This window comes from Myxine glutinosa, chromosome 6 (assembly GCF_964187855.1).
Source record: "Myxine glutinosa chromosome 6, kmMyxGlut1.1, whole genome shotgun sequence".
NCBI lineage: Eukaryota > Metazoa > Chordata > Myxini > Myxiniformes > Myxinidae > Myxine > Myxine glutinosa.
In genome coordinates, this window is record NC_136266.1 from 38,759,503 (window position 1) to 38,786,040 (window position 26,538).

The window sequence follows — 26,538 nt, forward strand, 5'->3', positions numbered from 1 at the left end:
TCGGGCAGTTTAATGCTCACCTTTGCACCATTTCAGGTTATTCACTGGACTTGAATTGCTTAAATTTCAATAAAAACTGGAAAAATTGAGGTGTTCTAAAACTTTTGACCTGTAGTGTATATATACAGTCACGTGAAAAAGTAAGTGCACCCCATGTAAAGTTTTGACTTTTTCAACATATTTCAACATACAGCTATTTGATCTTCATTTCAACAATATTGATAGATAAAGGTGATATAATCTATCTATAATTCCAGTAATCTCTGTCTGTACGTTTGTACGTTTGTCTGTGACCGCTGTTTCTCGACAACCACGGGTCCGATATACTTTTAACTTGCCAGGTATATTGCTGGGGACCCGAGGATGTGCCTTTTCAAGGTTTCATATTAATCGGACAATTACTTACCGAGCTATGTCCAAAAAACGATCCAACCAATCAGAGAGCTTGCAGAGGGCTTTGCGAATGGACCAAACCATTCATGTAAATAGAGGGGGGGGTTCTGTGGTCGTTGCGAATGGACCAAACCATTCACATCGAATCATCGAATCACATCGAATGGACCAAACCGTTCGCTTTGGACCAAACCATTGCATGTAAATAGAGGGGGGGGGGGTTCTGTGGTCGTTGCGAATGGACCAAACCATTCATGTAAATAGAGGGGGGGGGGGGTTCTGTGGTCGTTACTGCCACGTGGTTTCAAAGTTTTTTTTTGTTGTTGTTGTTTGCACGCATGTTTTTTTGCACCCACGTACGGGCACGCCCTAGGATGTTTACACACACACACCCCTACACAAATTTTTTTTTTTTTTTTTTTTTTGGCAAGGAACGGGCACCCACGTACGGGCACGTCCTAGCTTATATATAGTACGGGCATGCCCTAGTATAACAAATATCATGAAACATTTACATTTTGTAGTCCATTGTATAATTTAAATAAACATGAATGCAAATTACGCATGTGGAAAAAGTAAGTACACCCTTGGCTCTAATAGGTGGTATTGCCCCCTTTGGCAGAAACAACCTCAAGTAGGCGTTTCTTATAACTGTCTACCAGTCTCTGACATCGACTGGGAGAAATTTTTGCCCACTCCTCCATGCAGAATTCTTTCATCTGTGCGATGCTTGAGGGGTTTCTTGCATGCACAGTTCGTTTCAAATCCCCCCACAACATCTCAATGGGATTTAGATCCGGGCTTTGACTTGGCAATTCCAGAACCCTCCATTTCTTTCTTTTCAGCCATTCCTTGGTGGATTTACTGGTATATTTAGGGTCATTGTCATGTTGCAAGATCCACCTTTGGTTGAGCTTCAACTTCCCGACAGATGGCCTCACATTATCCTCAAGCACCCTCTGGTACAATGAATAATTCATAGTGGATTCTATGATGGTGAGCTGCCCAGGCCCTGATGCAGCAAAGCTTCCCCAAACCAAAATATTTCCACCACCATGCTTTACAGTTGGTATCAGGTTCTTGTGGTCAAATGCTGTCTTTGGTTTTTGCCAAACATGTCTTCTGGTACTGTGGCCAAATAGCTCTACCTTTGACTCATCTGTCCAGAGCACATTGTTCCAGAAGTGCTGGTCTTTGCCTAGGTGTTCATTGGCAAACTTTAGTCTTGCCCTGATGTTCTTTCTGGACAGCAGAGGTTTCCTCCTGGCACACCTCCCATGTAGATCAAATTTGTGCAGGCTCTTTCTGATGGTAGACTCGTGCACTTTGACATCAACAGTGGCAAGAGCTACCTGTAGGTCCCATGATGACATTCTGGGGTTCTTCGAGACTTCTTTCAGCATATTGCGGTCTGCTCTCAGGCTGAACTTGCTGGGGCGGCCTGGCCTGAACAAGTTGGCAGTTGCTTGGAATCTTCTCCACTTGTAGATGATCTTCCGGACAGTCGAATGATTGATTTCAAATTGTTTGGAGATCTTTTTAAATCCCTTCCCAGACTCGTAGGCATCTCTAACCTTCTTTCTGAAGGCCTCAGAGAGCTCTTTTGATCGAGGCATGGTGACGCCGCACACTTCAACAACAAAGAACAAACCAAACTAAATGTCTGAGGTTTAAATAAGACAGGGTCCTCCAAGATCCTCTCTAACGATGTTCTAATCATTTGCACCTGAGCTGGTGCACGTGATTCTAATTTTAGGTATTTGAACTAGTGATAAAATGTAGGGGTGTACTTACTTTTTCCACATGCGAAATTTGCATTTGTTTATTTAAATTATACAATGGACCACAAAATGTAAATGTTTCATGATATTTGTTGTATTATATCACCTTTATCTGTCAATATTGTTGAAATGAAGATCAAATAGCGAGATCTTTGAGATCTCGCGAGATCTTTGTCGGCGAGGTCATGTCTTTTCACAATTGTGTTTTTGTCGAAACTGTATTTATCTTTCGGTGTGTGGACCTATAGTGTGTCCTTAGGAAGATTCTCGGTGTTAATTTTTCATACCTGTATACAAAATCGTCGGTTAATTCGTGTCACGTTTTTTTGAGGCCGAGTAGGCTACCGTGTCCGACCTTGAGGCTTTGTTTTTCTCTCAGCGGTCCGTCGATTGTGCTGCAATTACTGTCGTTCTCTGTTTTTGTCCCAGTCTTTCACCCCATACTTCCTTGTTTAAAATCTCAACTAAAAAAAAAAAAAACATTTTTTTTCCCTTCTCTGTTCTTATTCGTTGTTCTTATTTGTTTATTCATTTTTCTTATTTGTTCGTTCGTTCTTCACTCACGTGTTTCACCCCCATTTCCATTTTCCATTTCCCCAGATAGTTTTCACTGCTCAATTTTAAAATGTTTAAACTTTCCCCTGAAGTCCTGTATTCTGTCGTATATTATAACCTTTTTCTTCTTCTTCTATGAAAGGATGCTTTCGACTTGCTCACCAAAATCCATTCATTCCAAAAAAAAATTCCATCTCTTACAGTTCCTCTTTGCTACATTCCCAAAACTCTCCTGCACTCCACCCCTCCTCCAGCGTCCTCAAACGTATTTTTTACTCGAAGGTCACAAGACACTCATTTTGTAATAAATGTTAGTTTTCCATTAATCGTACACTTTCTAAAATCCAATCTCACCCCTCCCCTCCAAATCGTCCCCATCACCCCTCCCCTCCAAAACTTCCACATCACCCCTCCCCTCCAAATCTACCCCCTTGCCCCTCCCCTCCAAATCTTCCCCATCACCCATCTCTTTCAAATCTTCCCCCTTGCCCCTCCCCTCCAAATCTTCCCAATCACCCAGCCCTTTCAAATCTTCCCCCTTGCCCCTCCCCTCCAAATCCTTCCCATCACCCATCCCTTCCAAATCTCCCCCCTTGCCCCTTCCCTCCTAAACTCCCCCCACACCCCTCACCTCCTAGACTCTCCCTCGCCCCTCCCCTCCTAGACTCCCCTCTCACCCCTCCTACTCAAAGCGTCCTCCCCTCTTCTTCCCCCTTCCAACTCTCACCTTCATCTCCCCCAACCTTCTGCCTCGCTCTTCTCCCTCCTCAAATAACACCTCACTGTGCCTCACCCAATCACCATCAAACCTTTTGTCCGCCCCATCCTTCCCTTTCTCCAAGTTATTCTGAAATCTCTGACACACCTTCAACAGCTCTCCCTACCTCTTCCTCCTCTTCCACATCTTTCTGCCTCGCTCTTCTCCCTCCTCAAATAACACCTCACTGTGCCTCACCCAATCACCATCAAACCTTTTGTCCGCCCCATCCTTCCCTTTCTCCAAGTTATTCTGAAATCTCTGACACACCTTCAACAGCTCTCCCTACCTCTTCCTCCTCTTCCACATCTTACCCTACCCCTCCCCCCCAACCCCCCTGTTCTGTATCCAATGCTCCCCCTTCCTCTTCATTAACGGTATGGACCTCAAACATCCGGGGCCTTCGCTCAAACTTGACTGATCTCTCCATACAGGTTGCTTTTGACAAACCAGACGTGATCTGCTTAACAGAAACTTTCCTCCTTCATGATGTCTCTGATTCCTTGGTATCTCTCTCCCAGGTTACTCTCTCCTCCGGTATGATAGACCTGAGCCTCGTCCTGGAGGTCAATTGCTTTCTTTATCAAAAACTCTCTTCCTCACTCGCCCTGCACTGCCCTCTCTCCACCACACCCCCAGGAGTACCTCTGGCTATGGCTTCCCCTCCGCTCCCACCTTTTGTTCATATGTGTGTTGTACCGTCCACCAAACAGTGATGACTCCATCTACATCTCGCTGTCTGATAATATGGACCAACTTCTATCTACTCATCCCAACTCTCTCTTCCTCATATGTGGTGATTTCAATTGTCACCATGCCAGCTGGCTGGGTGTGGGTACCTCTCTCACCAACCATGGCTCCACAGCAAAGGACTTCTGCGACTCACTGGGACTGACACAATCTGTCAATTTCCCGACCCGGATCTCAGTCAACGGAGCATCTTCTCTTCTGGACTTGGTTATGACTAACTTCCCTGAAAATGTCTGCTGCTTTCTTATGCTCCAATCGGCTCATCTGATCATGTGCTTGTTAAAGTGGACATCTCTCTGACCATTCTCAGAGAGCCTCCTCAGCGTCGACGAGTCTGGCATTTCACTCAGGCCAACTGGCCTGGTCTTCAAGCAGCCATCAATCATCTGGACTGGTCTCCCATCTCTACCGCCTCTGACATCAATTCTTCCTGGGAATTCTTCCAAAGTAAATTGCTCTCTCTCATGCACAGATTTATCCCATCTCGTCTTCAGTTGTCATACCCTTCCTCCCGTCCATGGTACACGGAATCTTGTGGTGAGGCTGTTGCCCAGAAACAACTTGCCTTCGTCTCCTGGAAAGCAAATCCAACGGAAGGAAATCTCATTTCCTTTCACAAAGCCCGAAACAATTGTGTGTCCACCCTCAGGAGAGCCAGGAAACAATATCTCTCCGTTCTCAAGACCGAACTCTCTTATCTGTCTCCCTCTTCCAAATCCTGGTGGCATCTGGGCAAATCTGTTTCTGGTGTTTGTTCCCCCTCCATCCCCTCCCTCACCTCAAACGGCTAGACAGCTGACTCCGCACGTGAAAAAGCTGAATGCCTCAACTCTGTGTTTGCCTCTAAATCTTGTGTCCAAACCCATCCCTCTCTGTACCCACCGTACCCAGTCGTACCCAGCTGCTCCTGGACTCTGTGTCCTTTCCTTCTGACAAGGTGGAAAAGTTTCTGTCAACCCTCGACTCTGACTCTGCAACTGGACCTGACGGCATCAGCCCACGGGTCCTAAAATCCTGTTCTTCCGCTCTTTCACTCCCTCTCTCTGTTCTCTTCACCCTCTCTTTTGCTCAAGATCATCTGCCATCTGCTTGGAAATCAGCCAACATCACCGCTTTACACAAAAAGGTGCAAAAACAGATCCTAGCAACTACAGACCAATCAGCCTTCTCCCAATTATCAGCAAAGTCATGGAATCCATCATTGCTTCGGATATGAAATCTTTCCTCTTCTCCAATGGCTTGATCTCTGATCATCAATTTGGTTTCAGACCAGGTCACTATACTCTGGACATGCTGCTTCTGCTTTCTCAACAATGGATGGACATCCTCAATGCCAAACAGGAAATTAGAGCTGTCTCCCTTGACATATCACATGCCTTCGATACGGTCTGGCACCCCGCTCTGCTCACCAAACTCTCCTCCTTTGGTATCCATGGAAATATCCACGCATGGCTGGCGGACTTCCTCTCGAGTCGTCGTCAACATGTGGCCCTGAATGGGTTTCTCTCATCTCCTCTTCCTGTTCAGGCTGGAGTTCTCCAAGGCAGTGTTCTGGGCCCTGTGCTTTTTTTGGACTTTATCAATGATCTCTCTGACTCTCTTGAAAATCCTCTCTATCTCTTTGCTGATGACTGTACTCTCTGCCGCTCCATTCCTCATCCCTCAGATCGGCAGTCTGCAGCCTCCTCACTCTCTGCAGACCTGGACAAAATCACTGACTGGGCAAACAAGTGGAACATGTCTTTCAATCCTGACAAATCTCACACTCTTACGATGTCTCTCCGAAAAGACCGACTGGACCACTTTCTGAATAATCCTCTCCAAGAAGTTCTGTCACTCAAGTTTTTGGGTCACACTATCTGCCATGATCTTTTCTGGGAAACCCACATTTCAAATCTGGCCTCCAAAGCCAGTCGCCGACTTGGCATCCTCCGTCGTGCGAAGTCCTTCCTTGGCACACCTGAGCTCCTCACCACATACAAGGCTTTCATCTGCAGCTCAATGGAATACTGCTCTCCCCTCTGGGCTGGTGCTCCTGCCTCACACCTAGCTCGTCTTCACGCTGTTGAAACCAAAGCGTTCAGAATCATTGGAATCTCCCGCGATGAAGCTAACTCCGTGGGCCTTTCACTCTCTCACCGCAGGCAAGTTGGTGGTCTTTCCGTCTTCTACCGACTCCTCTCTGGCCTTGCCCCCCCCCAGCTCTCTCTGGGCTCTGTCCCCCAAATATTCCTGCAGGTCGCACAAGATCTGCCTGCAACCCTCTTATGGTTAAACTGCCAAAATCAAGACTCTCTGCTCACCTTCACTCCTTCATTCCTCTTTTCTCACTCCTCTGGAACAAACTCCCTCACTCTCTTCAATCCCAATCCTCCCTCCAGGTCTTTAAAACAGCTGTTCACCACCATCTCTTATCTTCCCCCATCCAAAACCTTGATCTTTTCTACCCCTGCTAATTTCACCCCAAATCCGCTTTTTTGAAATACCAACTTCTTTCCTGGAAGTCCTTGGTGTCCTTGTGTTTTATACTTCTCCCACCCCGCCCCCCCCCCCCCCCTTTCCCGCACCTCCTCCCCCCAAGCCCTCTCCCTCCCACACATCTCTCGATGTCCCTGCTCTCAAATGTTGTGTTTGTATGCTTCCCCTTCTCTCCCCATCTTGTCTACCGCTCCCTCTTTTATATGTTTTGTTTGTCTGTTTGATTTGTTTGTGTGATAAATGTTAGCTCTTTCACGAGCCTCGATTCTGTATACAAAAAATAAAAATAAATAAATAAAAATAGCTGTATGTTGAAATATGTTGAAAAAGTCAAAACTTTACATCGGGTGTACTTACTTTTTCACGTGACTGTATAGTGTATAGTGTGTGTGTGTGTGTGTGTGTGTGTGTGTGTGTGTGTGTGTGTGTGTGTGTGTGTGTGTGTATGTATGTATGTATGTGTATATATATACATACATACATACATACATACATACACACACACCCTTGTGTGTGTGTGTATGTATATATATATACATACACACACACACACACACATGTACGTATATCTATATATATATATCTGTGCAGTGTCTGTCTTGTGTTGTGTTGTCTTGTCACTGAACTACTTCCTTAAAGTTTTGTGAAATCGTACCAAACTTCTGGTATTCACATATCTCTCCCGTCGGTATGTCCTAAGGGTATTATTTTGGAAAAAATTTCCATTATTATTTTTTTGTGGAATTTTTTCGGGAAAAATTTTTTTTTTCAACTTCAATTGTTTATAAAATGTGATATCACGTATATTACAAATACATTTGTGCAAAATAATTGTTTGAATTATGATTGGTTTAAACCATGACAAAACGGCAACTCGGGTACAGTCATTTATCTATTATATGCAGACTTGGCATTTAGTATGGAATATTTTTTTTGTGGGGGCGAACTTACTTTTCAAGATGACTTAGAACCAAAAGTTCATTGGAATTATGTTGAAATTATTCTAGATTTTGTTAATGTGACCTTTAAAAGAAACAAAATCCACATTTGACATTTCGAAGCAAATAAATTGATCCTTGAAAGTGATGTAAACTGATATCGAACTCAATTCACGGACAGTACTGTGTTAAACTTCTGTACGTTTTCCAGAAGTATCTCTTTATTTTACACATGAGCCAATTTTTTTTTCAACAAAAACAAAAGTTAAATCATGACTGGGATTACGGACAGTAAAATTACAGTTCAGTACTTCGTGTAACCCCCACGAGCATTCAGGAGAGCACGTACACGTCGAGGCATGCTGTTCACGAGATTTGCCAAGGTTTGGACAGGAATCGCTTGCCATGCAGTGACAATAGCCTGCTGCAATTCACGCACAGTGGTGGGCTGCTGGAGCAAGTTGTCGATTTGACGCGTTAATTCTGCCCACAAGTTATCTATCAGATTCATATCCGAGGACATGGCAGGCCACTCCATATGCTCGACACCACGGTCAACAAGAAAGTGTTGGATCATGCGAGCACGATGAGGCCGTGCATTGCAATCTTGGAAGACAAAGTTTCCTCGAAAGGCTGCACGAGCAAATGGAAGCAATGTTTCTTCCAGAATGGCCCTGTACTTGAACTGGTTCAGGTTTCCATTCAGAACAACCAGGTCAGTTTTGCCCCCTGCATGAAAAGCAGCCCAAACGGTCACCCCACCACCTCCAGCTTGGACTCTTCGCACTATACAATCTTCGTTGTAGGCTTCATGCACTTGTCTGCATACTCGGACACGGCCATCTTGACGATAGACCAGAAATCTAGACTCGTCACTGAAGGTCACGTGATTCCAGTGTCCTGACTGCCATTGACGGTGCTCTCTGGCCCATTGCAATCGGCGCTGGCTGTGTTGTCTGGTCAGGCGTGGCTTTCTCAGGGGATGCCTGGCACGATAACCTGCTGGAACCAGTTGTTGGTTGACTCGCCTTCTGGATACAGGCACATTTGTCAGTTGCTGCCACTCAGCCCTAAGCCGATTAGCTGACTTGGTACGGCCATTGCAGACTAACCGGTGCAGCTGGCGATCATCTCTCCTTGTGATTCTGCGGGGACGTCCTGGCCTCGGTATTGGAGTAGGGACACCCATCTGAGCATTTCGTTTCAGGATCTTTGACACCTGACCTTGAGTGATGCCATACTGCCGAGCAATAGCACGCTGTTTCATGCCGTAATTTCGTAAAGCCACCACTCCATGACAAACAGCATTGTCAAGTTGACGGACCATCTCCAGAGGAAGCGGCAATAACTTTTGTAGACGTGCAGCAGTTGTTTCCATGAATACAGAACCAACAACCCTTATATACCCGATTGTGAAGCCAATCGTCAAATGTACCTGTCCTTACATTTTGTCACGCCACCTGTGATATTATCCTATTATTGACTTCTTGCTGCGAAAGACAATCAGTGACATGGTTCTTTTGACAAAGAAATCACCGAAGCATAAAATAAACTCACCAGATTGATATACTGAGTTCAGAAAGTAAGCCCAAGTCAAGAATTAAAAAAAAAATGTCCATATTAAATGCCAAGTCTGTATCTACACATCTGGGCAGTGTGTGTTGTCACTTAACGACTCCCTCAAACTTTTGTTTCCGTGGTTGTGAAGTGTTTTTAATTACGTTGTGGTGGTTTTGAATCACGTGGTGGTGAGGTATTTTGAATTATGTGGTGGTGAGGTGTTTTTAAATCACATGGTGGTGAGGTGTTTTGAATTACGTGGTGGTGAGATGTTTTGAATTACGTGGTGGTGAGGCGTTTTTAATTACGTGGTGGTGAGGTATTTATAATTACGTGGTGGTGAGGTGTTTTTAATTATGTGGTGATGAGGTGTTTTGAATTAGTTGGTGATGAGGTGTTTTGAATTTTGTGGTTGTGAGGTGTTTTGAATTTTGTGGTTGTGAGGTGTTTTGAATTACTTGGTGGTGAAGTGTTTTTAAATGACGTGATGGTGAGGCGTTTTTAATTTCGTGGCTGTGAGGTGTTTTTATTACGTGTTTTATGGCTGTGAGGTGTTTTAAATTACTTGGTGGTGAGGTGTTTTGAATTACATGGTGGTGAGGTGTAATCGTCCCAAACTTCCAGTCTGCACCTACCCCTATCCTAGGTATGTGCTGAGGGGTTCTTTCTTGAAAAAAAAACATTCAACCTAAATCTTCAACCTAAATTGCCTATAAAAATGTAATATCACAAACACAACAAATACATTTGTGCAAAATAATTGTTTGTATTATGATTGGTGTCAATGATGACAACACAGCAACTCAGGTACAGTCATTATCCTCAGCTAAAATAAGCCCGTTCCTCAGTAACCACGCTTGGTGAGGCGAGCGCAACGAGCCGAGCTAGTATACATATATATATACATATGGAATTGGCATATTTTCACATAAAATATGATCATTTTTACTGCCAGGACGGAAATAAGACAATACATCGTTTTAGACAGTGGGGATAGTTATTAAAAGGGTACCGAAAAAATTCGCAAATATATTTAATTTTTGTATCCCAAAAATCGATCCCAAAAAAAGATCGCCAAAAACCGCAAAAATACAAATACACCCGAATGGAAAGGATTATTTTTGTTATTTACATAATTGGCATGGTCATTCCCCCACCATCAATACTAACGGGACAATGGTTAGCCACCTTGCACTATTCCATGTAAACAAGTGAAAATTGCATGTCGTCTCCCCACCCTGGCAAAGGCGTGGGGGGCCAGGGGGGGTGGGGGGGGGGGGGGGGAGGGGGTTGGAAGCAGGGGAAAATATTTATTTTACACCCATGACTGGCTCACCCCAAGCATATATGCAAGATTTTGTGGAGGTCGACCAAGCATATTTCAATTCTAAAAGGTTCAGACATATGTAATACCCACAGAGAATTGCTGGATTTTCGTGTGACTCGTAATACCCTTTGGGAGTGAAATATGATATCAGTGTCCCCCTCCCTTGGGTCGGGATCAGTGGTTAAACCACTTGCACTATTCCACATGAGAGGTGAAAATTTCAAGTCATCTCTTCAGACTTCAGCCATTTTCGATTATATAATGATTAGACAGTCACACATCGAGAGAATTCTATATTTTTATACACTATACAGTTAAAGACACCAGCTCCTGGCTCCCTCCAGGAGTGACTTTGGGTGGTGGGAATGGGGTTAGGAAAAGGGAGGGGGATGGTGGGGCAAATAAATTTTGTGTCATGGTTAGTAATCCCCCCTCTCTCTAGCAGGGGTCAATAAACCACTTGCAATGTTCCACGATCCACGTGTATCGGCAAAAATTGTAAGTGGTCTCAGTTTTATTAATAGCCATTAACAAAACTTGGACATTGTGTAAGGTGATTTTTAACTCTCGATTTTGGCTTTAGTACACTCAAGACGCAATTAAAAAAAGGATTTTTTAAACTCATAAACAACACTACATAATGAACACTGGAATGGCACTTGTTAGAGCGCATACCTATGTCAAGCAGAACAGTTTACGTTTTGTATCACATTGATCGGCTGTATCTGCATCCGGACCTGAACCAAAATCGAATCGGCTTGTTCGTGTCACGTACCCAACCCATCCATCTAGTTTTGTCATAATCAGACCACAACTTTTTGCAATATCATGCTGTATATCGTTCTTGGCCCTACCTTTCAATTGTCAAGAATCATTTGGGAAATTTAAAAACTTCTCGGTATCGGATCTGGATCTTCATCAAAATCGAATTGATTCGTCCTTCTCATACACGCAACCTGTCCACTGATTTGTGTCCGAATCCATCCATATTTTTTTGAGATATCGTGCTATACATCAGTTTAACCCTCTTCATTTAGCCCTATGATGAAGAATCACTTAAAAATTGTAGTATAACCACCTTTAGAGGCCATTTTTCCCCGCAGAGCAGGGGCTGGCCTTTTTCTGGCACAGTGGTCCCCTTTTTGAAGCAATGTATCATGTCCGGATGCCTTTCCTGCCAGCAACCCTGTTAGTCACCTCTTTCGACACACAGGGAATTACCAGCAAGCTGGTACTCAATTTGCCGACCTCGGAAGGATGACAGGCTGAGTAAACTCTCCTGGCGTTAATTCAGCGATCGGCCGGGATTCAAACCCAGGATCCTTGGATCCCAAGCCGGCACCCTAACCGCTAAGCCAACGCCAGGCTGTCTTCAAAAAAAAATAAAAAATTGTAGTATCTGGATCTAATTTGAATCTTCACCAAACTAGAATCATTTTGTCCTTGTCACACACCCAACCTGTCCACAAAATTTCGTCCGGATCCATCGGAGGCTGAGACACCACTAGAGAATGTCATCTTAATGGTTGAACCCAATCAGAACCTGCCCATCGTTCAAACATCTTCTCACACCCTTCCCCCTCCCACCCCAAATAAAAAGCACCGGTGACTGTAAATTTTGGAAAATGATCACCGCAGGGAAGAACAGAAGAGGCAATCATATCCAATTGATGTATTTTGGGATACTGTTCCAGCACACTTTCCAACAAGGCCATGCGGATAATTTTTGTGTCATAAATGGTTCTGGTGTTCGGTAACAATAAATAAGGAGGCCTGGACAAATGCCCACATTTTGTATGGATGATCTCCTTGGCTGATAATAAAATAAAGAAATAAACATTATATTTTCTGTGGCAGACCTCTTATAAGAACTCATAGATCCTTCTCAGACCAAAATGTAAGGAAGTCAACCTGAAAATACGATGTCAAAAAGTAGATGCAACTCGAATGTCAGCTTTTCTAGTTTAAATAAAACACGGAATATATGCTTTGCGAGACTTACCAGCGAAGAATGCCGTGATGCAAGATTAAGGCCAGGAGCACAGTAACTTGCTCCCATAGCTCCCATCGGGCCATTGTGCGAGGTTGTCACGAGCCCTTCAGCTGGACTGACGGCCAATCCCGGGGCAGGCCCCACTGCATGGTTCCGCATCACGTGGATTGCATCGTCCAATCGGTCGAGTCTTTCCTCCATCCTGCTCTGCTAATGGACGGAATGAACGCACGAGGCAGATAAATTGGTCAGGAACAAAACACGACACAAGACCCGTAATAAAAAATAGAACAACACCAAAAAGATTTGTTTCTTTTACAACAATATTTGTAGTTAAATTGCAAAGCTCATGCGAAACATAATCCCCCCTCCATCACACCCCATCGCCCCCCCCCCCCCCCCGAGATAAACCCTTCTAATCAGACAATAAACCCCGTCCGGCCTAGCTCCCCCAGCTCTATCTGTGCTCTGTCCCCCAAATACTCCTACAGGTCGCACAAGATCTGCCAGCAAACCTCTTATGGTGAAACTGCCAAAATCAAGACTCTCTGCTCACCTTCACTCCTTCATTCCTCTTTGCTCCTGCCTCTGGAATAAACTCCCTCACTCTCTTCAATCCTACTCCTCCCTCCAGGTCTTTAAAACAGCTGTTCACCACCATCTCTTGTCTTCCCCCATCCAAAACCTTGATATTTTCTACCCCCGTTAATTCACCCCAGATCCACCTTTTTGAAATACCGACTTCTTTCCTGGAAGTTCTAGCTGTGTCCATGTGTTTTATACCTTTCCCTCCCCCCCCCTCCCCCCCCTTCCCATGCCTCCTCCCGCCAAGCCCTCTCCCTCCCACAGATCACCCGATGTCCCTGTTCTCTGCTGTTGTACTTGTGTGCTTCCCTATCTCTCACCAACTTTTCTCCCGCTGCCTTTATTATATGTTTTAGGCCGAGAAAAATATATTTCCGGTCTCTGGTCAGCGCGCGCATCGATTTTGACCCTGCGCGTCAACAATTTTTTTTTTTTAATTTCCAACGGTACCTACAACAGCGCGCGCCTGTTGTTGCCGGGCCGGCGCGCTATCTCGGGAAATACGGGTCTGTGAGGGTCGTCATTGGTATCGACGTTTGCGCACGGTTCTCCCCTACAAAACTACGTTTAGTCCAAAATGGGAAGGGATTTTTCCAAATCCAACCAGCCGTTCCAAAGATATGAGTAGTTTTGTGTGCCATGACGTCATGAATCCAATCGGATGGATATTGTCATTCATTGAAACGAAGACGTTCTTTGTCGGGTTCGTGTGAAGCAACCAGAAGGCCAAGAGAGCTGCGGGTAGACTCGTTAGTTAGGCCTGGGTCCTATCTCGTTTGTCATGAAGTTGTAAGTGTCTGTGATAATCTGGTGGGCTGGGAGAAGAGATCGTGGGAGACCATCGGCCTGTTAGACCACTTGCGCATGCGCAGTGTTGACGCGATCGACGCATTGGAATGTTTGACGGTACGGCGAGGGGATCTCGAGAACGAAATGGCAGTCTATAATATGTTTGAAGAACTTAATGATTTTCAGAATAAATACATTTTAAAATAACTTAAGCTTGTGTTCATTATTTACAAAAAAGGCCTACAAAAGGCCTACAAGTCCTTCTCTGTTCTCATTCGTTTATTCATTCTTAGACGTTCGTTCGTTCTTCGACGACGTGTTTCTCCCGCATTTCCCCAGATAGTTTTCACTGTTATTAACCTTCAATGTTTACACTTTCCCCTCAAGTTATGTATTCCGTCATATATTATAACACATTTTTCTTCTTCTTCTTTAAAAGGCTGCTTTCGACTTGCTCACCAAATCTATTCATCCCAAAAAAAAATTCCATCTCTTATAGTGCCTTTTTTCTACATTCCCTAAACTCTCCTGCACTCCATCCTCCATCCAGCGTCCTTAAACGTATTTTTGACTCGAAGGTCACAAGAAACTCATTTTGCAATAAATGTTCGTTTCCCATTAATCGTACACTTTCTAAAATCAAATCTCACCCATCCCTTTCAAATCTTCCCCCTTTCCCCTCCCCTCCTAATCCTCCCCATCACCCATCCCTTTCAAATCTCCCCCCTTGCCCCCTCCCTCCTAAACTACCCCCTCACCCCTCCCCTCCAAGACTCCCCCTCGCCCCTCCCCTCCTAGACTCCTCCCTCACCCCCTCCCCTCCAAATCTCCGCCATATCCCATCCCTTTCAAATCCCTCCCCTTGTCCCTTCCCTCCCAAACTCCCCCCTCACCCCTCCCCTTCAAATCTCCCCACCCTCATTTCTTCTCAATTTCCCCCCTCTCACTCCCCCTCCTCAAAGCGTCCTCCCCGCTTCTTCCCCCTTCCAACTCTCACCTCCATCTCCCCCAACCTTCTGCCTCGCTCTTCCCCCTCCTCAAATAACACCTCATTGTGCCTCACCCAATCACCATCAAACCTTTTGTCCGCCCCATCCTTCCCTTTCTCCGAGCTATTCTGAAATCTCTGACACACCTTCAACAGCTCTCCCTACCTCTTCCACCTCTTCCACATCTTACCCTGCCCCTCCTCCCCCTGTTCTGTATCCGATGCTCCCCCTTCCTCTTCATTAACGGTATGGACCTCAAACATCCGGGGCCTTCGTTCAAACTTAACTGATCTCTCCATACAGGTTGCTTCTGTCAAACCAGACGTGATCTGCTTAACAGAAACTTTCCTCCTTCATGATGTCTCTGATTCCTTAGTATCTCTCCCGGGTTACTCCCTCCTCCGGTATGATAGACCTGAGCCTCGTCCTGGAGGTGGGGTTGCTATCTTTATCAAAAACTCTCTTCCTCACTCGCCCTGCACTGTACTCTCTCCACCTCACCCCCAAGAATACCTCTGGCTACGGCTTCCCCTTCGCTCCCACCTCTTGTTCATATGTGTGTTGTACCGTCCACCAAACAGTGATGACTCCATCTACATCTCACTGTCTGATAATATGGACCAACTTCTATCTACTCATCCCAACTCTCTCTTCCTCATATGTGGTGATTTCAACTGTCATCATGCCAGTTGGCTGGGTGTGGGTACCTCCCTCACCAGCCATGGCTCCTCAGCAAAGGACTTCTGCGACTCACTGGGACTGACACAATCTGTCAATTTCCTGACCCGGATCTCAGTCAACGGAGCATCTTCTCTTCTGGACGTGGTTATGACTAACTTCCCTGAAAATATCTGCTGCTCTTCTTCTGCGCCAATCGGATCATCTGATCATGTCCTTGTTAAAGTGGACATCTCTCTGACCATTCTCAGGGAGCCTGCTCAGCGTCGACGAGTCTGGCATTTCACTCAGGCCAACTGGCACGGTCTTCAAGCAGCCATCAATCATCTGGACTGGTCTCCCATCTCTACCACCTCTGACATCAACTCATCCTGGGAATTCTTCCAAAGTAAATTGCTCTCCCTCATGCACAGATTTATCCCATCTCGTCTTCAGTTGTCATACCCTTCCTCCCGTCCATGGTACACGGAATCTTGTGGTGAGGCTGTTGCCCAGAAACAACTTGCCTTCGTCTCCTGGAAAGCAAATCCAACGGAAGGAAATCTCATTTCCTTTCACAAAGCCCGAAACAAGTGTGTGTCCACCCTCAGGAGAGCCAGGAAACAATATCTCTCCGTTCTCAAGACCGAACTCTCTTATCTGTCTCCCTCTTCCAAATCCTGGTGGCGTCTGGTCAAATCCGTTTCTGGTGTTTGTTCCCCCTCCATCCCCTCCCTTACCTCAAACGGCTACACAGCTGACTCCGCACGTGAAAAAGCTGAATGCCTCAACTCTGTGTTTGCCTCTAAATCTTGTGTCCCAAACCCATCCCTCTCTGTACCCACCATACCCAGTCGTACCCAGCTGCTCCTGGACTCCGTGTCCTTTCCTCCTGACAAGGTGGAAAAGTTTCTGTCAACCCTCGACTCTGATTCTGCAACTGGACCCGACGGCATCAGCCCACGGGTCCTAAAATCCTGCTCTGCCGCTTTATCTCACCCTCTCTCTGTTCTCTTCACCCTCTCTTTTGCTCAAGGTCAACTGCCATCTGCTTGGAAATCAGCCAACATCACCGCTTTGCACAAAAAAGGTGCAAAAACAGATCCTAGCAACTACAGACCAATCAGCCTTCTCCCAAATATCAGCAAAGTCATGGAATCCATCATTGCTTCGGATATTAAATCTTTCCGCTTCTCCAATGGCTTGATCTCTGAGCATCAATTTGGTTTCAGACCAGGTCACTCTACTCTGGACATGCTGCTTCTGCTGTCTCAACAATGGATGGAGGTCCTCAATGCCAAACAGGAAATTAGAGCTGTCTCCCTCGACATATCACGTGCCTTCGATACGGTCTGGCACCTCGCTCTGCTCACCAAACTCTCCTCCTTTGGTATCCATGGAAATCTCCACGCATGGCTGGCTGACTTCCTCTCCAGTCGTCGTCAACGTGTGACCCTGAATGGGGTTCTCTCATCTCCTCTTCCTGTTCAGGCTGGAGTTCCCCAAGGCAGTGTTCTGGGCCCTGTGCTTTTTCTGGTCTTCATCAATGATCTCTCTGACTCTCTTGAAAATCCTCTCCATCTCTTTGCTGATGACTCCACTCTCTGCCGCTCCTTTCCTCTTCCCTCAGATCGGCAGTCTGCAGCCTCCTCACTCTCTGAAGACTTGGACAAAATCACAGACTGGTCAAACAAGTGGAACATGTCTTTCAATCGTGACAAATCTCACACTCTTACTATGTCTCTCCGAAAAGATCGACTGGACAACCCTCCCATCTACTTTCTCAACAATCCTCTCCAAGAAGTTCTGTCGCTCAAGCTTTTGGGTCTCACTATCTGCCATGATCTTTCTTGGGAAAACCACATTTTCAAGCTGGCCTCCAAAGCCAGTCGCCGACTGGGCATCCTCCGTCGTGCAAAGTCTTTCCTCGGCACACCTGAGCTCCTCACAACATACAAGGCTTTCATCCGCAACTCGATGGAATACTGTTCTCCCCTATGGGCCGGTGCTCCTGCCTCACACCTAGCTCGGCTTCACGCTGTTGAAACCAAAGCTTTCAGAATTATTGGAATCTCCCGCGATGAAGCTATCTCTGAGGGCCTTTCACTCACTCACCGCAGGCAGGTAGGTGGTCTTTCTGTCTTCTCCTGACCCCTCTCCGGCCTTGCACCCCCAGCTCTCTCTGTGCTTTGTCCCCCAAATATTCCTACAGGTCGCACAAGATCTGCCAGCAACCCTCTGATGGTTAAACTGCCGAAATCTCGGCTCTCTGCTCACCTTCACTCTTTCATTCCTCTTTTCTCCCGCCTCTGGAACAAACTCCCTCACTCCCTTCAATCCCACTCCTCCCTCCAGGTCTTTAAAACAGCTGTTCACCACCATCTCTTATCTTACCCCATCCAAAACCTTGATCTTTTCTACCCCCGTTAATTCACCCCAGATCCACCTTGTTTGAAATTCCAACTTCTTTCCTGGAAGTCCTGGTCGTGTCCATATGTTTTATACCTCTCCCACCCCCCCCCCCACCCTTCCCATGCCCCCCCCCCCCCAAAGCCCTCGCCCTCTCTCAGATCTCTCGATGTCTCCATGTCTCTCGGTCCCTGCTCTCAAATGTTGTGTTTGTGTCCTTCCCCCTCTCTCCCTATCTTGTCTACCGCTCCCGATGTTATATGTTTTTGTGTCGGTTTGTCTTTCTGTGTGATTAATGTTCGCTCTTTCACGAGCCTCGATCTCGTATACAAAAAAAAAAAGGAAAAAAAAGAAAAAAGAAAAAGTCCCATTGGCTGTCTTTAATTTCTCTCTGGACGGCGCCACGGCAGATGAGGAGGACCGCAAGGCATGAGAACACAAAAAACCCTCTATATGTGCAATCCATGCTTTAAAAAAAAAACCAAGAAAAGAAAAAAACCACATCAGCGCATCAATTCTGCAACTTTGGTCTGACCAGAGACCAGCAATATATTTTTTTCCGCCTTATGGGTTCGTTTTTTTTTGTGCGATTAATGTTAGCTCTCACACGAGCCTCGATCTTGTATCCAAAAATAAATAAAGGAACACATTTACACACAAATAGCAATTCTCATTACCATATCAAACTCCAAACATGCGTCAGCAAGGACTCACATTAATGAAAAGAAAGTGCCAGACATGCCACGGGCATTTTGGTAAGAAGGGGCCAGCAGGCAAAGCATATCCAAAGAAATAAATAAATAAATAATGAGAGTGCCGAACCAAAAAAAGAAAAAAATACAGAAAACGACACAAGGAACAAGTGCATGCTTTGAAAAGTCAAATGGCGGTTGCGGGTTCGTTCGGTGAGTGGTTAGTAATACCTCACAGGCACCCTTTAGGAAAGACATTGCATCTTGCAAGTGTTCATGGAGATGCTGCTCAATCCGATTTTTCTGAACAAAACCAGGCCACGCGGCAGCAAGTGGAGGATGAGGAGGAGGAGGAGGAGTGGGCAAGGAAAGAGACAGAGAGCAAGCAGGACGTCAATGGCATGAGCGCATTTCAACATGACCAAAAACGCCAAACGCATCAATTCCGAGTGAAGGCGTTCACGGATTAGTAGCTACCGCAATGTTTCGTACGTGCAACAAAGCAAGCAAAATGAACGAACAAATCAAAGGTGAAATAGAACAACAAAAACAAATTAAGTCGTCAGCCACGTTCGTGCGGAATGGACACTTGGGATATGAAAAAGAAATAAAACCGGAAAGTAAAAGGACATTTTGGTCTGAAAGAGCCCGGAAAGGGAAAGCCGATGCGCACGATGCATAAACGGACGGTGCTCTACAAATCGGTCGCTTGGCTAATTAGAGCAAAATCATTATGAAGCTTCATCCAATGTTCTATGGTGTGTCCGATTGTACATATTCTGTTAACAATGCGTCTCGGTGTATTGTGGAGCACGAGCGGATCTGGACAATGAAGAGAGAGAGAGCGGTGGAGGGGGTTCTGGGAGGTTGCGGGGGAGTAATAAGAATGCATAAGGGAAGCAAGCTGAACACGTGGTACACACCAGAGTGTGAAGCGAGTTCTCGTAGCCCGGGGACGGAGGGTCTTGACTCGAGGATCTCTGCCATTGTGCGGGTGCGACTGTGGAAACAAGGGCACGGCTTACGTAACGTAAAGTCAAATGTCCTCAAAAAACTGGTCATCGTGGTGGAAAACAAAAACTAAAAGGTTGTTCTACTGCCAGACGTATCAGGCCTTGTAAGAAAACACATTAACACCTTTACAGTCATTTGATTAGGTTAAACAAAAGGACTGCGTGGCAGGTGTAACGAATTACCTTGACTCATCTTATTCAGCCACATTTGCTCAGCATAACAAATGATTGGTCATTTCACCTTATTGTGCATTTAAAACTCAATACTTTCGATAAATGGGTTATTAAATATATAATGAAAAGGTCATTCATGGACCAACTAGTGAGACTTTCCCTCATTCCTATGTAGGTGTGTGTGAGGTTTCAGCTTTCAATGCTATCAAATCCCTGCGATGATAAACGTTGAGCTATTTGGGGTATCACTTCATTGATGACGTCATTTCATATAAAATTGCTCGTTTCAAAAACTTTACCACAAAAGCCAGTGAAAAATGACATCTGTGCACAACCAGTTTACTGAGAAAGAGAGAAGAAGAAGAGAACGCAAAACAATTTGGGAGGTCAGTTCTGTCATGACGTCATTCACAATATAGACTGTGAAGAATACTACATCTTTAGCTCGTCGAAGACGGAGTCAACGAGCTCGTAAAACCACAACGATGTCCTTCAATCAATCAGTCATTCAATCAGTCAAGCAATCAGTCGGGCATTCGTACAGTCAGTCGGGCATTCGTGCAGTCAGTCGGGCATTCGTGCAGTCAGTCGGGCATTCGTGCAGTCAGTCGGGCATTCATGCAGTCAGTCAGTCAATCAGTCAGCCAGAAATTCGGGCAGATTAATCAGTCAGGCATTCAATCAGTGAAGCATTCAGACAGTTAGGCAGGCATAGTGCAACAGTCAGGCAACCAGTCAGTCAATCATTCATTCAGGCAATCAGTCGGTCAGGCAATCAGTCAGTCAATCATTCAGTCAGGCAATCAGTCAGTCAATACTTCAGTCAGGCAATCAGTCAGTCAATACTTCAGTCAGGCAATCAGTCAATACTTCAGTCAGTCAATCAGGCAATCAGTCAGCCAATCATTCAGTCAATACTTCAGTCAATCATTCGTTCAGGCAATCAGTCAGTCAGGCAATCAGTCAGTCAATCATTCAGTCAGGCAATCAGTCAGTCAATCATTCAGTCAATACTTCAGTCAATCATTCATTCAGGCAATCAGTCGGTCAGGCAATCAGTCAGTCAGGCAATCAGTCAGTCAATACTTCAGTCAGGCAATCAGTCAGTCAATCATTCATTCAGGCAATCAGTCAGTCAGTCAGTCAATCAGTCAGTCAATCATTTGTGCAGTCAGTCAGGCAATCAGTCAGTCAATCATTCAGTCAGGCATTCGTGCAGTCAGTCAGGCAATCAGTGAGGCATTTGGGCAGTCAGTCAGGCACACAAATAGCAAGCGCATTTTCTGATGACATGTGTACGACACAGTGAGTCAGTCAGGCATTCCGTCAGTCAATCATTCAGTCAGGCAATCAGTCGGTCAGGCAATCAGTCAGTCGGTCAGTCAATCATTCATTCAGGCAATCAGTCGGTCAGGCAATCAGTCAGTCAATCAGTCAGTCAATAGTTCAGTCAGGCAATCAGTCAGTCAATCATTCTATCAGGCAATCAGTCAGTCAGCCAATCAATCATTCAGTCAGGCATTCATGCAGTCAGTCAGGCAATCAGTCAGTCAATCATTCAGTCAGGCATTCGTGCAGTCAGTCAGGCAATCACTGAGGCATTTGGGCAGTCAGTCAGGCACACAAATAGCAAGCGCATTTTCTGATGACATGTGTATGACACAGTGAGTCAGTCAGGCATTCCATCAGTCAGTCAGACATTCCATCAGTCAGGCAGTCATTCAGGCATTCCATCAGTCAGGCAGTCATTCAATCAGTCAGTCAATACTTCAGTCAGGCAATCAGTCAGTCAATCATTCTATCAGGCAATCAGTCAGTCAGCCAATCAATCATTCAGTCAGGCATTCGTGCAGTCAGTCGGGCATTCGTGCAGTCAGTTGGGCATTCATGCAGTCAGTCAGTCAATCAGTCAGGCATTCGTGCAGTCAGTCGGGCATTCGTGCAGTCAGTCGGGCATTCGTGCAATCAGTCAGTCAATCAGTCAGCCAGAAATTCGGGCAGTCAGACATTCGGGCAGATTAATCAGTCAGGCATTCAATCAGTGAAGCATTCAGACAGTTAGGCAGGCATAGTGCAATCAGTCAGGCAACCAGTCAGTCAATCATTCATTCAGGCAATCAGTCGGTCAGGCAATCAGTCAGTCAATCATTCAGTCAGGCAATCAGTCAGTCAATACTTCAGTCAGGCAATCAGTCAATACTTCAGTCAGTCAATCAGGCAATCAGTCAGCCAACCATTCAGTCAATACTTCAGTCAATCATTCATTCAGGCAATCAGTCAGTCAGGCAATCAGTCAGTCAATCATTCAGTCAGGCAATCAGTCAGTCAATCATTCAGTCAATACTTCAGTCAATCATTCATTCAGGCAATCAGTCGGTCAGGCAATCAGTCGGTCAGGCAATCAGTCGGTCAGGCAATCAGTCAGTCAATCATTCAGTCAGGCAATCAGTCAGTCAATACTTCAGTCAGGCAATCAGTCAGTCAATACTTCAGTCAGGCAATCAGTCAGTCAATCATTCATTCAGGCAATCAGTCAGTCAGTCAATCAGTCAGTCAATCATTCGTGCAGTCAGTCAGGCAATCAGTCAGTCAATCATTCAGTCAGGCATTCGTGCAGTCAGTCAGGCAATCAGTGAGGCATTTGGGCAGTCAGTCAGGCACACAAATAGCAAGCGCATTTTCTGATGACATGTGTACGACACAGTGAGCCAGTCAGGCATTCCGTCAGCAATCATTCAGTCAGGCAATCAGTCGGTCAGGCAATCAGTCAGTCGGTCAGTCAATCATTCAGGCAATCAGTCAGTCAATCAGTCAGTCAGGCAATCAGTCAGTCAATAGTTCAGTCAGGCAATCAGTCAGTCAATCATTCTATCAGGCAATCAGTCAGTCAGCCAATCAATCATTCAGTCAGGCATTCGTGCAGTCAGTCAGGCAATCAGTCAGTCAATCATTCAGTCAGGCATTCGTGCAGTCAGTCAGGCAATCAGTGAGGCATTTGGGCAGTCAGTCAGGCACACAAATAGCAAGCGTATTTTCTGATGACATGTGTATGACACAGTGAGTCAGTCAGGCATTCCATCAGTCAGGCATTCCATCAGTCATACAGTCATTCAGGCATTCAATCAGTCAGTCAGTCAGTGGGTCCCTTTACATTTTGTTGTTTTTTTCCTTACTCCGAGGCGGCTCCACGGATTGTTTTGAAACTCAGCATATGATGATTCATGACGTCGATGCACAATAACTAATGGAGCCCTTTCTTTAAATTCCCATCCAGGTGGTGAGATAATCAACTCAAAATGTAATTATATGAATATTGCGAATAATGATAACAAGATAACAATCAGTTTTCGATGCACTCAAGCGAGTGACTCATTTTCTCCAGATTTATATTCCATTCTTGAGAGCAGATCAGATGAAAAGACTGGTATTCATGCTTCGGTGCATGATTCATTGTATGTATTTGATGATAACTTGAAACACTCCAATCTGCAGATATGGAAGATGTCTCCATGCCCTGATATGAAGTCGCCAATACATGTTCCAATGTAACGAAGCACATCAGAACTCGGAACACAACCCACTCCACGGATATGATACACACCAAGATCATCATCCGCACGTTCCGCGATGCATTTCTTTGCATCGAATCGCATCAAACGCCATGAGAAGTTTCGGCCATCGATAGTCAATTACTAAGATATCGTGGCAAATTCCCATGTTATACGACATTATTTTGAAAGAAAGTGTTATTATTTTGAAACAATTACTAATACTCCCAAGTTTTTGGCAGTTTCTTCTGAATCTTGAAAATGACTCAAGATGATGATGACATGTGATGATTCAAACAAAAAAAATTCATCAATTGAGGACTTGAAAGGAGATGTGAGAAGACAAGAGACCACCGACCTGTCGGCAATGTGAAAGTGATATGGCCCATCAATTCAGCTTCACCGTGGGAGATTCCAATGATCTTGAAGGCCTTGCTTTCCAGGGCGCCAAGCTGAGCAAGGTGAGAGGCAGTGGAGCCAGCCCAGAGGGGACAGCAGTACTTCATCAAGCTCTGGATGAAGGCCTTGCAGGTGGATATGAGTTCAGGTGTGCCAAGGAAGGACTTTTCATGATGGAGGATGCCCAGCCGGCGACTACCTTTGGAGGTCAACTTACATACAGTACGTGGTTTGTCCAAGAAAAATAATGGCTGATAGTGAGGACAAAAAGTATGAATGACTGAACTTCTTCAAGAGGATTGTTCAGGAAGTAGATCAGAGGGTTTGCCAGATTGTCTTTTCTGCGAGACAGAGTGAGATTTGCTTGGATTGAACGACATATTCCAAGCATAGGACCAGCTCATGATTCTATCTGCAGAGAGGGAAGAGCATGTTGGTGTGACTGGGTATGGTGGGTACATGCTGTGTTTGCTTCCAAATCCTTAAGATTTGGAAGCAAACACAGAATTGAGGCATTCGGCCTTCTCATGAGTGGAGTCGGCTGTGGTACCACTTGAAGAAAGGGAAGGGATGGAGGGGCAGCATGCTCCAGAGAAAGACTTAGCATGGCGCCACCAGTTTTTTGAGGAAGGAGACAAGTTTGAAAGTTCAGTCTTGAGGTTAGCCAGATGTTACAATTTGTTTGGCTGCTGCCTCAACCTTACGTAGTGGCCTCATTATTACTGTCTAATCTTTATACCCTCTGTCGCACGAGCCTAGATTTTCTACACGAGAATAAAAAGGTCTTGGGTTGTGTGAAAAATTGGTGAACGCTTAACATTCAACCACATGATGCTCAGGCTGCAACAACATCTTCGTCAACATAAACAACCCTATGTCAGTCACCTTGCTCTTCCACGAGCCTTGAAGTGAGACTACCCTTTGGAGAAGCCTGTCTGATTCCATGATGGAGAGGTCCCTTTGAAGAACGATGATTTATGCAAATTCCGATTTAGAGATAAGGCGGAAAAAGAAAAGAAAAAAAACAGCGTACATGCTTCATTTGAGCTTTTAACTCGTGATTATTGAGAACAATCCCACTGCAGCGATGCCTGACCGAAATCCCGCTATTTTGAACCAACCACCAAACATTCCCGTGTAATTGGAGCTTTTAAGCAAAACATGAACAACAAGGAGCAGAGGTCAGCGAAAAAAAAAGAATGCAAGAAGAAAATAACCTTCCCCCTTCCCAAAGTTCAAAGGCCCCACATCTGACCTTTACATAGTGTGCCTTGTAATTGCACGGGCCTCCCATTTAACGCTCAAACATGGTTACAATTTGCAGAGCTTTCTGAAACTTCTGAAAGTGCAACTGTGTTTACCTCCAAGTGATGGAGAAATAATTCTTACTGCATCGGAAGCCAGCGTACCAGAATTACAAATACTGTGATTTTTTTTTAGCAACACGACAATATTTGTATTCAAATATATCTTATCTTTCCCCACCATTGACCTCCATGACCCCTTCTCGACAGAAATTGCAGTCTCTTCGAGGCTACCGGCTGAGTATGTGATGACGTGTTTAGATGGAGGCTTTTGTGGTGGACATGGAGGGTGGTTTAGATTGGAGGGGCCTTTGGGAGTGGGGGACGAAGATGGGGGGGGCATCGGGTACAACGACTCATGCAACAAGGGAAACCGCTTCCCTCAAATGAAAAGCAGACAGGCGTTTACTATTTCTAGCTGTGCTCTTGAGTTTTCAGAATTTAATCAAAAGCTATTACGATTCCTTGCTCTGACTCATGTTCTGACTGAAAAGCTTAATATTTCAGCACGAGGCATGAAATAATCAACCGTTTGGCCATGTGGGCAACAAATCAAAGTATGGAAATACAAAATTCCTCGTTCTGCATCAAAGCACGAAACTGATGTATCGGTCGGACTGCTTTTGCTCAGCATGAAATGCAATTCCTAAACACGAACTCTTTCATCCTAGAAACAACAAGAATAGTGTTTAGGTAGGAATGGTGAGGTATTTCGCACAGAGGAGGACACGGTAAGGGCGGTAAAAGAATCAATTTGCAATACCCAGATTCTCTGTTATCTTAAGATAGATAACGGAGTGCAAAATTCGGAAACTTTTCAGAAATGTATGTGGACAAGTATTGGACTTGGAAAGGAAAGGGTCATCTGATGAACTACATTTCACCACGGGGGGGGGGGGAGGGAGTTAATAGTTTTATTTTACCTGATCGACTGCTGGGAGCAGAGTACCGAATACAGCACAAAAGAACGGGGAGACGAAGTGACCATCAAATCACATTTTTCACCAGAAGCCAACATAATCGAGTGTAGAGGATATAGCTATCGACTACAGAAAATGCGTAATAGGACGTCCTTTAAAGTGAGGCAAGACGAAAAGATGAATGGAGGGCAAACTAACAATACAATCTGTAACTCCAAACTCGACATCGTCGGAGATGGGGAAAAGGCGGGGCGAGAAAAGTATAGATTCGAGGACAGAAGGGAGAATACCAAAAGAATCTGTGTCAGCTGAGGCCCAAAACCGCACAGGTTGTAAGATTGTAATCACGCTTTTCAACGCGAGGGTTTGTACGCCCTGTAAGAGACCACGGATAAGAAATGTAAAGCAACACCTGAGGACCCACCTGGGTAGGAGGGGGGAACCTGATATTAGGTTGTAAGAAATAAGACGAGCGGTTCGGACACTGAAGATGAACAAAATGCCTGGTGTGGATAATATTCCTCCAG

The 26,538-nt window shown here is 45.2% G+C and overlaps 1 protein-coding gene across 30 annotated transcripts in view; it reads right to left on the bottom strand.

The window, feature by feature from the left end:
• Positions 1-26,538, bottom strand: part of LOC137429699 (transcription factor 12-like) — a 386,392-nt gene that overhangs the window by 15,882 nt on the left and 343,972 nt on the right. For 17 of the 30 annotated variants that reach the window (XM_078779753.1, XM_078779761.1, XM_078779759.1 and 14 more), the window contains 3 exons: positions 19,577-19,653; positions 18,885-18,956; positions 12,542-12,742 (listed from right to left, as the gene is read on the bottom strand). In XM_078779753.1, the coding sequence (XP_078635879.1) occupies positions 12,542-12,742; positions 18,885-18,956; positions 19,577-19,653 (350 nt within the window). The remainder of the gene's footprint in view (positions 1-12,541; positions 12,743-18,884; positions 18,957-19,576; positions 19,654-26,538) is intronic. The other 13 variants (XM_078779765.1, XM_078779766.1, XM_078779764.1 and 10 more) reach the window with 3 other exon arrangements.